Raw genomic sequence first — 16,661 nt, 5'->3', positions numbered from 1 at the left:
CCTGCTTCAAGATGTCTGCCTGCTGCATCAGTTCAGAAACTTCTCTTTCATGTCTGGCTTTAAGTCCTTCGAATGAAATTTTAGCCAGATCCAGAATATTTTTTAGTTGTCTTGTTGTCTGATTGGATTCTTGTTGCAGGACAGACAATTCTTCTCTCCTTCTCTGGTCCATATCTTCCTTTTCTGCTCTCAGTGTGTCTATAATCTCAACGTCGTTCTTTGCTTTTTCTAGATGAGCTTCTTTCATATGAGTCATTTCTAGCTGGCAATCTTTGATTTCTTGTCTTAAGGCAGAAACATCAGCTTCATACGTGCATTTCAGTTGTTGGTAAGAAGTTTTCATCTGATCTAACTCTCTCTGCAGACGTTTCTCTTTGTCATCATCGTTGGTCAGCTGCATCTTGTCTGAAGCGTTTACAGCTTCTGGCCTGTTAAACTTCTTTACTGCCTCTAGTTCGGTCTTTAAGTCTCTGTGCATCTTCATGAAAATCCCCTTAATAGTTTTCTGGGTCTGCAGCTCATTTTTTGTTTCCTCCAGTTCTTTCTGGGTGGAGGCTAGCTTTTGGGTCAATTCAAACATTCTCTCTGTCTCCATTTCAAAAAGCGCTTTGCGTACGTCTGAACTCGTCAGTAGTGCAGGAAGCAATGACAAGAAGGTAGCAGTTTGTTACATACATACAGTGCTGATGACATCACAAGCATGACTAGTTGTGACATCACAGAGTTTTCCTTCATCTTTGGAATGATGATGATGCCAGTGTTTGAGAAATCTACCACACTGACCAACCAGCCTCCTCAGTTATACAGTGTTAGGGTGACTGATTTATTCTTTCTGTAGAATAAATACATTTTGGTTCATGGTTATTTTTTTTGCTCTTACTGTTTTAGTTTCAGGTGATCCTGGTCCCTTGGCTCTGACACCAAATAATCACATCTAGTTGAAACAAATTGAGGCCATTTTATATGGAAATAGTTGTATTGTCTGTAATGTCAGCATCAATCCATTTGTTTCATAACTGAATCAGAGGATTTTCAGAGAATGGAGAGACCAAAGATCTTCATGAATCCCAAGGAACACTGCGGGGAACGGTCAGAGAAAAAGACATAAAAGTTCCAGTTCTAGTTTGTCATAAACCATGTAATTTGTTTTATTGGTATTTTGAACGACTATTCCATGGACTCTAGACAGAAGTTGCTGGTGGATTGGAAATGAATGGGAAAGCTGCAGTTTTTAGTTTTTAATTTTATGAAGAAAAAAGAAGAAAACAATGCAGGAAGATGCCAACGCCCAATGGGCTTATGTAAAGCTTCCACCCAAATAATAAGAAAAAGATATGTAATAAAATCCACTAATACAGTCCTTCATTTATTGATTATAAATTCATGAAAAGAAAATACATCTACAAAGTTTGGATGGGAATTTAAATAGCTTGGGAGACTTTAACAGTCGCTAACACAAGTTAGTTTTTGGTGAACATTGTGAAACTTTATTTGATGTTGCTAAAAATTCCAAGTTCACCTCGCTGCAGCAAACAGAAAGGGGCGGGACGGACCACTGTCAGTCTCATACCTTATGACTATTTCATTCCGGAAATGAAGGGGGCGCTAGTGACACTATTTCCTGTACCAACCGTGTTATAATAATTAGAATAATAATGTATTTTATTTGACAACGCCTTTCAAAACACCAAGAACACTTTCAGCATTAAAAATACAAATTAAACAGTAAAGAAATGGCTACAAAACGTGATATGTCACGTGGTATGTCCCTTTTTTATTTTTAAATCTTTATTAAATCTTAATTTAGAATTATATTAGTAACAAACAATCTAAAATAAGCAACAATAAGGAATCATTATGGAGATGTATTTATCTATCCTTACACCCTATCTATCTCAAACAAAAGTCATAAAACATGAATCAAATCAATATTTTGGAGACAAATGTACATTACATTTATCCATCCATTAATTATCATACACGCACGTTTATCCCTATAGTTGGTCATGAGGGCTGGACCCTGGACAGATCGCCAGTCCATTGCAGATTAAGAAAACAGATATAAACAAATACTCGCTGGCGCTGAAGTTCAAATAATAGATTGTGATGTTGTGAATGGTACTCTTAAAATAAATAAGTTAAAATCTAAAATATAATAGCCTCTGGCTTATTTAAGAAGAACGAGGTGGAAAAGAGGTTTGGTCAGTAAAACATTTAGTCAACAATTTTGGCCAACTTAGTACGTCCATTCACAGAGCACTTTTGTTGTTTATCTGCCAAACATTTTTCTTATTATTCACATTATGAATATAATTTACAAACAAACCAAAGGACTTCTGAACTTCTAACAAGTGCCATTCAGAAAACTAGAATATTTTTGGTAGCAGGTGACCTGGCTCAGCTATTATCATTGTTTACCATAATGTCTCATTGGAAACTTTTGCTATAAGGATCCAGTTCAACCAGTAAACTGATTGGTGTCCCACTATTCCATTTAGAAATTCAATTCTACCGATTGCAATCGATTCATAAAATAAAGACCTTAAATATCCAAATGTTGCGAAACCCAAAGTGATTCATTGAAAAGTTTAAATGCAGCTTCAACCTGGAAAGAGAGTCAAGCAACTTAACTGAATGAAGAACAGATTTTAATCCATAAAAAAATAAAACATGATACACAGATAAATGTTTGTTAGGTTCCTTCTAACCTTTATTTGTTGTTTTGTGTTAATATTTTTCATTTTTGGTTTTAAAATACCTAACAGTGCACATAACTTCATTGTTATTCATGTCTCCTGAAACAAATGGGTAATATTACATTATGATCAGTCAAACAGTAGTTAATAATAATAATAATAACCATTTCACCAAATACTTTGTTACTCTTACTTGTGTCGTTTATTGCAGTTACTTACTAAAACTATATTGAAGTTGTGCTACTCGTCATTAGAGCATCACATCTGGGTCCTACACCCAGCTATGATGGCAGCTGTTAGTTTATAAAATATATTAGACTTTCCAGAAATTTAACATTGGTGTACAAAACATATTTTAAAAAGATTAACCTTTAAAAATAAAAGAAAAACACTAGAGAACTGGTAAGTATGTAAAAAATATTTGATATTTTTCAGGTGTAGTTTTACATGCCGTCATGTTGCAGAAGAATCTCAGCGCCGTCTAAACTCTCCGCTCTGCTGAACTCCTTCACTCACCGCTGCAGGTTTTGTCCACATTCCTCTGAGCTCAGATTGTAGCAAACATGAAAGACGGGATTTGAAAAGCAACGTTCACGTTCTGACAAAAAAAACAAATCAACTTCACATGCTGAATCTGTACAAATTAGAAAACTGTGATCATTATTCACATATTTATATTTGTGAGGTTAGTGTCAAGAAGTTACTTTATTTTTTGGCATGTCTGAGAAACACCTAAATTAAATGTACAATTATGCAGCTTTTAAAATGCTTCATTAATATTAATGCCACCAACTTTCATTCAACAAATTGATTGCAATGGCAAAGTAAACAGTTTCATTTGCTAGATTGAACTGTCACTTTGCTTGTAGATTGGATGTAGCTTCCCAGTTTAGCATCACAGGACAAACATGTCATATTTTAATAACTTTAAATGTCACAGTGCATAAACCAAAGCTCTCCAGATGCAGTGAGTGGCTCTTAAAAGAGCCGTTGTGTTGCAGCATCAGCAGCAGAGCTGGTTACTTGGAGCTGGTGTATTTGGTCACAGCCTTGGTTCCCTCGGACACGGCGTGCTTGGCCAGCTCACCGGGCAGCAGGAGGCGCACAGCGGTCTGGATCTCCCTGGAGGTGATGGTGGATCGCTTGTTGTAGTGAGCCAGACGGGAGGCCTCGGAGGCGATGCGCTCAAAGATGTCGTTGACGAAGGAGTTCATGATGCTCATGGCCTTGGAGGAGATCCCGGTGTCGGGGTGGACCTGCTTCAGCACCTTGTACACGTAGATGGCGTAGCTCTCCTTCCTGGTCCTTCTCTTCTTCTTGCCTCCTTTGCCGGCGGCCGTCTTGGTGACCGCTTTCTTGGAGCCCTTCTTGGGCGCGGACTTGGCGGGTTCGGGCATGTTTCCTCCTCACTGGTTCCGACAGCAACGAATGACTCGCTGACAGCGGTGAGGTCGCTGTTATACATCCAGCATGCAAATAGGGCTGCGTCATCCCCCAGCTGTGATTGGCTGTTTCGCTCAGCGGGTAAACTTCAAAGCGCTGACTTCAAAAACAAATCACGTGGGATTTAGCGACCAAAGAAAGAGGCGGGAATTTCTGACGGTTCCTCTGAGTCTGTGAATATTTTCTACTCGTTTCAACTCAGTTCAGTTCATTTATAAAACCCTCATTTCGCCCTGCACTCATAAACTGAACCAGATGGTTGACATGCAGTAAATTCACACCTCAGTTTTTAATTCAGTTTATTTACAACACATACTGGGTGTAAATAAACCTACTTCAGAAAAACCAGTCAGTTTAATCTAGTCATACATATTCAGGTTTTTGTATGTAGTTTGATTTATTTCAGGTTTTCAAAAGCAAGAAAACAAGCAATCAGAAAAAAAAAACATGCGCATACATGTCCAGAAACAACATAGTTATCTAGTTAGAACGATTTAAAAATGAGCTTTGATTGGAAAACAACAAAGTTAATGCAGGAATATGAGCTTTATTAGACAATATCATTGGACGTTTCTTAGCACAGTAAATAAGGAAATCGGTTTATGAACGATCCACTTGATGTCACACGGATCTCAAAGCTTTACATTTGTGAAACAAGCAAAAGCTGCTCTGACATGTAAAAAGGTTTTCGTATCAAACGTCCATGTTAAACAAGATGCAGGGGGGAAAAAATCATTTCATGTGAAGAACTGTTGTTTTTTTCTACAGCATTGCTGGAGCAGGTTAAAGGGTTTTAGTGGCGCAGAAGCATTTCTGAAGTGTTTTTAATCACCTCTCAGTCAATCCAGATGGAGATATTAAATTGTTTGTCAGACCAATAATCTTCAAAAACACTTGGTTCACGACTATAACCAATAGTTATAGTCGGTTACCATGACCACCAGCTAACCAGGCTCAGAGCAAACAGCCAATCGAATGACTGCATGCTAACCTATGACTTTAGTCTGTGGTCATAAATTAAAAGTTTTCACATTTCTAACTCAAGTCAAGAGTTTGTTTTCTGACATTTGACCTTGGTGGCGAGCGACGGTGTGACTGGGGGTGGAACATTGTGGCTAACAAACTTTTCCATCGTGTGAAAACCATTTAGCAGGTTTGGGCGTGTCGTTGAATTTATTTCTTCCTTACAACTTGTCAGAACATGAGTTTATTTATTTTTAATTTGTGGAGCTTTACATTTCGGTGCAGTCGCGTCTGTTTAACATGTTTCACCGGCTAAGTTGCGCTAAGAGGAACAGGAAGGTGGCGGTCTGCAGCCTCTGTCACATCTGGTTTTCCAGAAACCGTTTCCATGGTTGCAGCGCATTGGTCGGACGAACTTTCACCAACATTTTTGAATTACTAGAGCAATCAGTCAGAGCCACGTTTACCACTAATACTTACCTGAAGCCAAATGTCCTATTTAAATAACACCAGATTTTTCTACCATTTTCTGCCTTATATCTACATGAATATTATTGTTTTGTGCTAAGATGTAGGTCTAGATGTGAGTCACACACTAACTTTAAAAACTATACATAAAAGGCTGACATGGTGAGTGTGTAAACAGATTCAGGTCTCATAATGCTTAAAATGAACCGTAATTATTGATATTTATAATTTTTTACATTATGTCTACATGTGTTTGGTGAACAACTAACTCAAAACACAAATTATCAGCATTTGAGTGAACTTTGCTGTTATAACATTCATTGAAAAACTAGGAACAAAATGGCTAATAGCATCATAGCTGCTTTAATATCTCTCAGAACTGCAGAGCTGTTTTAAAACATGAGCTGTGATTGGATAACAGGACAAAGTCAGATTTCATATGAGCTTTATTAGGCAACATTCAAAGCAACAGTAATTTGCTCAGCAGTTAATAAGGACATCAGGATAGAAACAATTAATTTTCCCAGTATTGTTAATCATCTCTTAGCCAATCCTGATTGAGATGTTAAATTGCTCAACAGACCAATAATCGTCAGCAGCAGCAGAGGAGCAGGTGACTTTGCGTCGCTTCTTACTTTGTTTTGTCTGCAAATGAACAGGACGGCATCTGTTGCCAACTTTGTCGCAGGCCACCGTCACCAGTTCGTCCGTTTTCATCGGGACATTTAGAATCTTGCAATCCACCCTGCGCACTTTCACTACATACACTGGGATTTTTGAGGTACTTGTGCACAAGTTGTCCTGCCAGTTCCAGCCGTGGCCGTTGCAGATTTGTAGAACAAGGTCGGTGTGTGATTCCTCGATGAAGGTCAGAGGTGTCATTCCGCAGCGTCTCAAGCTTCGGATACGGCTAGGGAAATAAATATATAATTTAAAAATATTCATGTATTTCATTTAAAAAAGGTTTTTCATGATGTCACAAGTCTGTCAGTTAAACTTAACATTATGAATGTAACTATGCAGATGTAAAAGAAAAAAAAAAAAAAGTTTGTGTCAAAACATCTGGATGGAACAGGAGCAGTTCTGTCAAAGTTTGAAAAGAAATGTTTGTATTTATTCTGCATCTTTTATTTTATACTCAAATCTATCTGATGATCCGAAACACTTTATTGTTTCTCTCATTCGAAGCAAACTCAAAATAAATGTGTCAGGATCTGTGTTTTCTGTGTTCATTTAGAGTGTTTTGTGTCCTTGAGTCTCTTCGTTGTCCTGTCCTCCCCTTGATTGTTCCCAGGTGTGTCTCGTTCTGTGATTACCCTCCCGTGTATTTAACTCCACCTGTGTTCCTTGTTCCTCGTTGGGTCCTCGTCAATGTTCAGTCTATTCGTGGTCAGTGTGTTCGATGTGCCTGCTGCTCGTTGTTTGGACTATGTTTCATCATTAAATCATCATAATTCATCATACCTGGGTCCGCTGCCTCTGCCTCACCACCTCACACCCGCACTTCTTGACAAAATGTTTTGGGAAGCAAATTCATGTCCCCCCCCCACTCTGTTTAGAGAGAGTTTGATTTGAACTCAGACTGAACCGAATCACATACAACTAGACGTAGATGAGGCCTAAAATAAAGTTTATAGCTCTGACTTTAATGTTACGGAGCAATGCTTTTATATCAGTAAATTAACTATTGACGTTTATTCTCACCTTTTAATAAAAAATATTAACATCAGTAACTCACTTCTCCCATGCAGATTTTGAACTGGTATCAAAGTTTTTTGGTAGGATGTGGTTTTCTTTAAAGTTCTTGAAACCGTATTTCCTATTGGTCGCCTGACAGGGCCGATTGTTGAAGAAATCCTCGTCTCCCACAGCGCAGCTGCTCATGACAGCGATCAGCAGGATGACCTTCATTTTCCTGTCTGAAGAAGCAGAAACTCAAAGTTACTGAATGCAACTCAAAAGGTTCGTCACGCCGCTGCTACGTTGTCGTTGCTCTGAACAGCCGAGCGCTTCGAAGCCGTGATTAGGATGTTAAAAAAACAAAACTCCTAAATCATTATTTAAAAAGCTGTGTCAAAAAAATTGACCCATGACCTTTCATCAAAAGTCGGACAAATTCTGGAGGATCTGGAACCCACTGCAATCTTACAGAGAATGTCATTTTTTATTTCTTCTCCTCATTTTTACAGTCAGCATGTCATTCATTTGCTTGTCCGACCGTTTCGACTACTTTGAACCATGACTGGGAATGTCTGTCTGTACTTTGTGTATGTATGTTTGTATGTGGACACTGTGATGCTCCATGTTGATTTGGGGTGGGTTGTTTTTGTTCATGTTTAAATAAAGTTATGAAAATCAAAAAACTTGACTTATAAATCATATATTTCTCAATAAAATAAATAAATAAATATTGTCGGTTATAGCTGAGAAAATATTGACTCACCTGCCGTGGTCGGCCCGTCTCTGCTCTCTGTCTTGTGAAGAGACTGAAGGAAGTCGCTGACGTTGTTATCAGTTGACCAAGACCCCCCACATATCCCAGCTCACGGCAAACAGCCAATCAAATAACTGCAATTAAAGCTTCACGTTGTAAGTCTGAGATCACAATCAACAAATATTCACACTGCTGACTCAAATCAAGCGCTTGTTTTTTGTGGCGAGCAGCGGCGATTGAGGTTGGAAAGTTGAGGTTTGACACTCTGAGCGAGAGAAAACCAGTTAGCAGCTTTTGGGAGGTGTCGGGCCTGAGAACTAGTTAGGAGGTGAATTGATTTTATGTGGGGGTTTTGTTCAATTTCACGTTTAGAAGATGAAGGTGCTCCTCGCGTTTTTCTGCTACAATCCAACTTTGGCTCTCAGGCCCGTTGTGTGACGGCGGTTCAACCTTCCACTGCATCTGTTTTGAAGCAGAGAGAAATCACTGGCCACACAAACGAGGAAAATTGCAAATTGTATTAAACGGAGAAGTGGCGAAGTGGAGAGCACTGAGCAAAACCAAGCATGTGGGTGTTAATGGCTTCTTCGTTTTGTTTTTCTCACGAAAAGGAAGCCGGAGGTCTGCACTGCATGTAGAGAACGGTGAAGCTAAAGTCCGGTCATGCAACACATTGGTCTGGTTGAGAAAATGTTGTGGCTCCGTGTACCACTTCCTCCACCTCTCCACAAACCCAGAACGGGTGACACATCGACCCGGCTCAGTCCTATTAAAAGAGAAATGTAATAAACCTACTGGATTATTAATGCTGAAGAAAGCAGAAAAGTAAAGGAGAGTTTTATTCTCAGAGAGACATCTCAGCACTTTTGGTTATCAAACTTAAGGTCAGCAGCTATTTTAATACCAACATTGTTGTTGACAACAGACTTTCAATAAGAGGTCAGCACAGAAAAACTGGACTCAACAAAATCATCAATTCATTTTGATTTTACAGTCATTTTGTGTGAGGATTTCCCTCTGGGATTAACAAAGTATATTCATTCATTCATTCATTCATTCATTCATTCATTCATTCATCCATTCCAATTTGAAGAACTTCCCAATTCGATGTCACTAAGAGAGTCGGGAAAGGCAAGAGTAGAGTGAGCAGCGACTTCTTGAGGGGGAAATAGATTTGGCAGAGATTTGTGTATAAGTACAATAATAATCCTTCATTTCGATGAAATAGGTCCCAGTTAACAAACTGGTTTCGGTGGCACCAGCAGCTCCACCCTAACCATACGGTGCCATTGTCCTAAGACCTACAACAGATGAGGGTACCAGGAATGGTTCGGTTGGTTGCAGGGGGCGATTTTACGATGGAAAAAGTCCAAATAGTGAACCAAACTGCACCAACCAGTGCTGCATTACTTAGTGGAAGCAAAATTAACATATTGGGTTAATTTTTCCAACCCAAAACTATGTTAAAGTTACTATTGTTTATTTGTTAGTCTACCAGAGAATGGGTTTAAAAAAAAAAGGCAATCAAGCCCGGATTAGTATTTGGGTATTTGTTTTATTAACTTGCCTTTTTTTCTGGGTTGTTGTCCTTTATTTGCTTCCTGACCACTTTAGTGGATGTTCTTATTTCTTCACAGTTTAAATCTCCTTTTCTCCCATATTTGTGCTGACACACGTTTTTAGACGTCGAGCCGATGCTCAAAACGAGCCCAGCAGCCTCTGCCGTTTGGTTTCCGTGGTTTTCAAATGAACAGGAAGGTGGTGGTCTGCACCTTTGTCACAAGACCAGATCACATCATGTTTTCATTCTTGCAACGCGTTGGTCGGACAAGCCTGCAGCAATATCTTTGAATTAGTAGTGCAATCAGTCAGAAGCAAATTTACTAATATAATATATATACATATATACATATACTATACATATAGTTTAAATCTATATGTATAGACATGTCGATACCAGAATTTTCTACCATTTTATATCTATAACCTACATGTGTGTTATTGTTGCTTCTTGCTAATTGTTATTGTTAATCTGTCCTCAAAATCTGTGGCACCTGAACAGCATTCGATCTTAAAATGAAATATGTTTGTTTGTTTTCACATGTAGGTCTATCTCCAACCTTTGTCCTCTCGTTAAAAACATTGTTTGTGAACATGATCTGCGCAGTTCGGTTTTCAAACGATCAGAGGTTTCATACACATATTTTCTGATGTTCAAACTCGTCCCTGTGCAGCTTTGACTCTCTCTCACAGCCCTGCTCTCTGTGTTGGTGGCTGCCTAGCAACCGTTACAGAATGACATCATTATTTTGAGGGTGGGGGTATTGGGTTTTCTGCACCTTTTAGTTGTGACCTACAAAATGCTTCTCTTAAGTCTTTCTCTGCACTATTAGTTATTAATGATTTTCTGGTTTTTGTTGGATCATTTATCAACATTGCTTTACAAAAATGGATTTTTATCATAAGGATTTGCCTTTTTACTGGTTAGATGAAATAAATGATCTGCTTTATCAAATTCCAGTGTGGATTCTGTTCCTCTGTCACCAACCCAGAACCAAATATGTCACAGTTTTAATGCACATAAATCACTATTTTTCAGCCTTTGTTACATAGATAGTCTTTGTGTGCAGAACTGAGGATCAGCTAAACTCATTTTAAACACCATCAATCTGTAATGTTGCTAGTTTACTTTATTACGGTCAACGGACAACATTTAATAATGTTGCTTCTTACTCAGATGAAGTTGCTGCTATACTGATAAACAACCACTAGGTGGCAATGTAGCACTGCAACCGCTTTAGATTGAGTGAACTCATAGAAAACTATTTAATGTGGGTTTTAAACATATTCAAACAACTTAAGAAGTTTTAATCTATTTTTTAACATCCCTTTTCTCGTTGAACAATCTCCATGGTGCTTTTCTTTTACATTTCAGTGATCAGATGTAATTTATCAGTCAGTTTCATAGATGTAGGTCACACACTGACTTCTTAAGTTTTACAGACGTTGCACCACACACATAAACATAAAAAAGTTGACAGAATGAATAGAGAGAATTAAATAAGAGGATTCTTGGTTCAAACAGTGGTTTGTGCAAGCAATTAGCTCAGCATGATAGGTGTGAGATTTAAAGTGTAAGGTTGTGATTTTGCAATTCAGCTCAAATGTTTGGGAGATTGTTAGAAAATATTAATGGAAAAGGTCACAATGGGAGGCTTGGCTCGAAATCTGAAGGCCAGCGACAACTTAGATAAAAATAACTCACGTATAACACAGTCCAGCATTATGGCATTCTTTTTAGTAGAGTTTGATAAATGTGTTTTTTTCAGGAAGCATTAGTATGATTTTAATCATTCTTAATTTATTTGAATACCAATCTTTATCTAACAACAGAAACAAGGAGAAAGACAAATTAAAATCAACCCAATTCATTCATGTTCTATGAATGACATCAGAGAATCCAAGACCGTTGATTAATATTGCTTCTGCATTAAAACCTAACAGACAAAAACAGCCACTGTAATTAACATATTTGGTCACAGTAATAAGATCCAACATGAAGTTTGCAGAATAAAGCTGAAAACGGATCGGTGAGCTTTTCAGATGTAATCCTCTACCGCCCCTCATTCAGCCATTACTGGTTAGAAAATCCACAGAGTGCCTTCTTTTAAAAGACCCGTCTGCACTCGGAAACTTGAGGGAATGAATGAAAATGCTGCTTTCTATCCCAGAAACCATTGCTGACACAAGCAGTGTTTTGTTGCTGCTTTGTATAGGAACCTTTATAATGGTGTCTTTCTGGACAATCACAGGTGTTTTACTGATCCTTCACTTCGAAGATGACAGGACCCCTGATGTTGAAGCCAAGATAAAAGCGCTCTGATTCACACACATGGTGAACCTGGAAGAGGCTTTTTCTTATTTTCTTCCCGCCGACACTAAGAAACGCTTTATGATCTTCTCCATGTTGCATTGTCTCCATTTGAATGGGCTGAAGCACATCCTGGATTTCTGGCAGCTGCCACACCTCCCCACTACTCCACATATCATTGATCTTCTTTCTTTTCATTTTGTTTCTATTTGCGCCACTCGGTTCATTAGCGAGCTGAGTTTCCACCAGGATCTCCACCATCTTGTCCAGTCTAGACCTGTGGATCCATCTGCTAAGTCCAGAACCCTTCCCTAGAAAAAACAGTGGCAGCAGGTAACGACCTCGAAGGTACTTGGCGTAGACTCTATCGTAGGCTTTTCCCATCAAAGTGACATATTCTTCCATGTCAAGTTCATACATGAGGCAAGGAGGGGGCTGCTCAGATTCTTCTCCTGTATTGTTCTCCTCTACATCTGTTTCCTCAAGAGTTTGGTCTTGAAGCTGATCATTGTGTGTGTCAGGTTCTTGTAACTCTTCATCATTGTTTTCTTGACCTACCATTTGCTGTTCCTCTGGCCAAAACAACAGCAGGACCAAAAGGTAAAACTCTGGGTCTCTACTGTTTGCCCCAGTGGGCAGAAACCTGTGTAGGATTGCCTGAAGTTTTCTAACCAGGGCGCGTTGAGGAGAGTGGGGCCCTTTGTTGTTCAAGATGATGTTTGAAAGGATGTACCTCTCTGCCACTTTCACATCATCTACATTTTCCTCATAATCAGTCTTTAATTCATCTCGGGTTTGCTCCAACTGTGGCCGTGTTTTCTCTGTCACCGCAGACTTGAAGGCTCGTTTTTCCTTCGACACAAAAAGGCCGTGATTCAGGCAATCGAGAAGAGCTGGGAAGCTGGTGGAGTCAGCTGCGTCTTTCTCCCTGTATAGTTGATAGCAGATGGCAACATCTTTCCAAAAGTAATCTGGTTCCACTGTTGTCCTGTCAGGCTGGGAGTAGCTGAGATACCATTCAAAAAACTCAAATTTGTCTTCAACTTCCAATTTTAGGGTGTCCTCAAACGGATTGTTATGTCTATGTTTCTCAGAGACGATCTTGGCCACTTGAATGAAACCAAAATGGCCTCGGTTGTTGAACGAAACGGAATTGTTGGCACAGCCATCGAATTCACTCAGTTCAGGGCCTAGTTCCTTGTCAGCTTTCATCTCTACATCTTTGAACGCCTCGAAGGCCTTCTCAGCCATTTTATTCACCTCACTGGATTGTTTGGCCCCTCTCAATAAATGGTTCTTGTACACCTGTCCAAGGGTGTCTGCGGCATATGAGTTGTTCTGGGCTCTTTTGATGGCTTCTTTAGCCCATTTCTCAGCTTTTTTGAAGTTTGGGTAACGTCCTCCAATATAATACAGCCGAGCAACCGTTTGGGGGAAGATGTGTTTGTCTCTGAATTTGTTTGAAGCTTTTATCAAAACCAAGAGTGCTTTAATAAATTTTTCTTTCTCAACGATGTCCTTAATTAGCATTGAGAATTTCTCTTTGCCCTTTGGACCCATTTCTCTCCTTGTTAGCAAATCTTTGACAAACTGGACAGTGTGAGGTTGGACTTCTTCTCCACAAAGCAGAAACACACAGTTCAGTGCTAAGGCACTTCTGGGAATGCCTAGGTAAGCCAATAGCTCCACAGACCTTGTAGCAACATCTGGATGAATCAGGCGTACCACTGAGCCAGATACTCTGATGAGCTCGGAAAACGGTTGCATTCTAACTTCGAAGGGAGGACCTCCATAGATGGGATCAGGCGGTCCTAGGATTTTTCGACACTCTTCCATGTTCAGGTAGGAACAGGGAACATAGGCATTCAACAGTGCCAACATTGAGAACAATTGTGTATTGGTGGACATTGGGTCGGTCTGCACATGTGCAGAAATGTACGGTTCACAAAGACAATATAAATCATTTCTTTCATCAAGACTTAGGGCAGAGTTCATATCTTCTCCTGAGTTACTTTCCATGATGGTCACATCAAACAGAAGGGTCTTTTGTTTGTGTTGCTTCTGCTTGAAAAGGTTGTTTCACCACACACCGTTTGCAATCCTAAAAATAGAAGAGACAAGGGTTTTAGCATAAATAGTCAAAATAACAATGTATAGTGAGACCCACAGAATGGTCCAGATCAATTCACTTGGTGTGTGTTGAAAACCTTTGTTGAAAGGCTAAACAATGTCTTTCCAGGCATATTTGATATTTTTCTCAGCCAAGCCAAAGTGCCAACCTGTCCAAAGACTGTCATCACCATTCCTCTGACCAAGAGGCCAAATCCATCTTCGATAAATTTTATTGTCCAGGTGATATTGACACCATTAACACAGAAATGTTTGGAGCAGCTTATGAATAATCACATCACACCATACATCTTCACTAATCAGGACTAGTTTCAGTTTGCCTTACTGAGAAGTTTTATTGACGATCTCCACCCTTCTCCATGATATGCTGACACACCAAAGAAAGGAGGAAATGCATGTTGTAGGCGTCTCCTTGTTTCCACTTAATGGAATGTGTTACTTGAGGATCAGGTTTGGGAACCTCTGGTTTAGATGAATGTTACCAGTCCAGTTAGAGATTATCGACATAAGTATCTTAACTGGAAGTTAAGGTATGCTGTTAAATTATTGTACTTTGGAGAGATGTTTTGAATATGCATGTAATGTGTTCACTCCATCTGCTGTTCTATAATATGACAACTCATCCAGCAGGTATTCATGAAGCAATAACAGGCAGAGTCTGTCAGCTGTTCAGTTATGAATTCCAGATAATCAGGTGTTGCCCTACCTTGGTAATTCTGATTAAAATTAATGACTTTGTTAACAATCGCCTTTGTTAGTCAATAACAGTTACTCATTGCCAAGCCTATTGTTGCACAACACAACGTTCCGCAAAGGCTGGAAGGATCCTCACATTCACAACAGCAGAAGAGAGATTCTGGTAATAAAAACTGCAGAGGACACCATCAGTGTCTCATCTGCAGGACATTTACCGACAGCTCACAGCAACTTCAGTCTCATCCTCCCTGTTGTTTGGGAAAAATACAGGAGGACATTTAAACAACGTTTTCTCCCACAACAATCAGACTCCTGAACCAAAGGATGTAGCATGCAGAGTTGGGTTGTAGTATTTTTTGTGTCTATCCTTGTCTGCCGATCTGTGAAGCTTGGTTTTGTTTTTGTGTGATGCATAGAAATAACATATCAGGTTTGTTCACTCACTCATTCATTCACTCATTCATTCATCTCTAATGCCTCAGGATCCACTTACCTGCAAAATGTCTCAACCAGAGGACCAACAGGAATAAATCCTCTGCAAAAAGCAGAGAGAATACTTAGAGCTTTCCAAACCAGACACAATTCCCTACTTAACTGCATGAACATCACAAACAGGTGACTCTTTGTGGCTTAGATGCAGTCCGACATCATATGTAAAAATATGGGTCAGCAATTTTCTATATTTTGACATGCAAAGTTGAATTCCAACCTATTACATCAAAATACAGAAATATTGCGGACCTATGTTGAACTCTTCATGTCAAATAAGTATTAATATCTGCAGATTCCTAATGTCTAAATGTATAGTCAATCACTGAGTCTTATCAAAAACAGTTTAAATAGTCTGTGTATTACAAATTGTAAAGCTTGATTTGTAATGTTTGTAATAATAACCCGACTTTTAACAATGTATGTTTATTACAAAACGTGTAGCCAAAAGTGTTCAAACTTTATTAAAATGTTTTTTTTGTCTGATGTATAATTTGACAATAATCAAAATGATTTTCCGATCAAACATTTATCCCGTACCCACAGAGATAAATGAACACACACACACACACACACACACACACACACACACTCTCCAATCATCTTACCTGTCAGAGTTCCAGCAGGTGTGCAGGTAACTGAACAGAAGAACAATGTTATTTATAATCAGCTTTGAGCACACCCTCCCCATGGTTTCGATTCTTCTATCCAGATGATGATGTAAGTTTCCTGTAACATTGCTTTCCTTCTCTTGCTTGTATGTTTGACTCAAACGTGCCGCGGTTATTAATAGCTCAACTTGAAAGGCAGCATGCCACCTAATGAGTTGTGTTTATTCACAAATGAAAGCAAAAGCATTGCCTTTTTGTAAAATGTGTTTTCGTTCAAAACATTTGGTTTGAACATTTTTTTGTTCAAACCAAAAACCTGGTTTTGTTCGGCCATCTTGTAAATGGCAACATTCACGTTTCCTAGATACCTTATAGGAAGAATAGGGAACAAACAGCTTAAATGGATTATAGAGCATGAAGGAAATGTGTGTAGAGGTTTCATATTAGAATATGTAAAGCTGGTTTAGATGGTCACAAAATTATTGTATTTCAATTTTTTTTATATATCTGCATTAAAAGCTGCTCCAGAGCAACTTCCCATTGAATTTCCTCCTGGTTTCCCCCCAAACCAAAACAATCTGAAAACTGCTGTGTCCAGTAATCCAGGAGGATTTTTTTATAATCTCTCCCAATAAGATTTGCCCAAAGATATAGATGATGTCTACAAAAGCAACATGGAGGATGATGTGTTTTAATTTCTGAAGGTGAGGCGTCTGTTTTGTTAAGATGAACTTTGATGCAATAACACCTCAATGCAGGAGCATTAGAGCCCTTCAAAAGCAGCTGGTGCTGTAATGCAATGAAAGGCTTGAATTCAAAGAAATAGTCATTTTAGAAAACTGGAGAATCCCCTGACTATT

At 39.0% G+C, this 16,661-nt stretch overlaps 2 protein-coding genes across 2 annotated transcripts; both read right to left on the bottom strand.

The window, feature by feature from the left end:
• Positions 1-3,425: 3,425 nt before the first annotated feature.
• Positions 3,426-4,098, bottom strand: LOC116732372 (histone H2B 1/2-like). The gene has a single exon (XM_032582495.1). It carries the CDS (start codon positions 4,091-4,093, stop codon positions 3,716-3,718), a length of 378 nt encoding a protein of 125 aa, XP_032438386.1. The 5' UTR covers positions 4,094-4,098; the 3' UTR covers positions 3,426-3,715.
• A 7,236-nt stretch (positions 4,099-11,334) lies between these two features.
• Positions 11,335-15,822, bottom strand: LOC116732330 (sterile alpha motif domain-containing protein 9-like). Its single transcript, XM_032582418.1, has 3 exons — positions 15,799-15,822; positions 15,195-15,236; positions 11,335-13,976 (listed from the first exon to the last, which is right to left on the bottom strand). Exon 3 carries the CDS (start codon positions 13,892-13,894, stop codon positions 11,822-11,824), a length of 2,073 nt encoding a protein of 690 aa, XP_032438309.1. The 5' UTR covers positions 13,895-13,976; positions 15,195-15,236; positions 15,799-15,822; the 3' UTR covers positions 11,335-11,821.
• Positions 15,823-16,661: the final 839 nt, after the last annotated feature.

Source organism: Xiphophorus hellerii, chromosome 14 (genome assembly GCF_003331165.1).
Source record: "Xiphophorus hellerii strain 12219 chromosome 14, Xiphophorus_hellerii-4.1, whole genome shotgun sequence".
In the NCBI taxonomy this organism is placed as follows: domain Eukaryota; kingdom Metazoa; phylum Chordata; class Actinopteri; order Cyprinodontiformes; family Poeciliidae; genus Xiphophorus; species Xiphophorus hellerii.
Note: the sequence above shows the minus strand (reverse complement) of the source record. Positions and strands in the feature narration are given on the sequence as shown.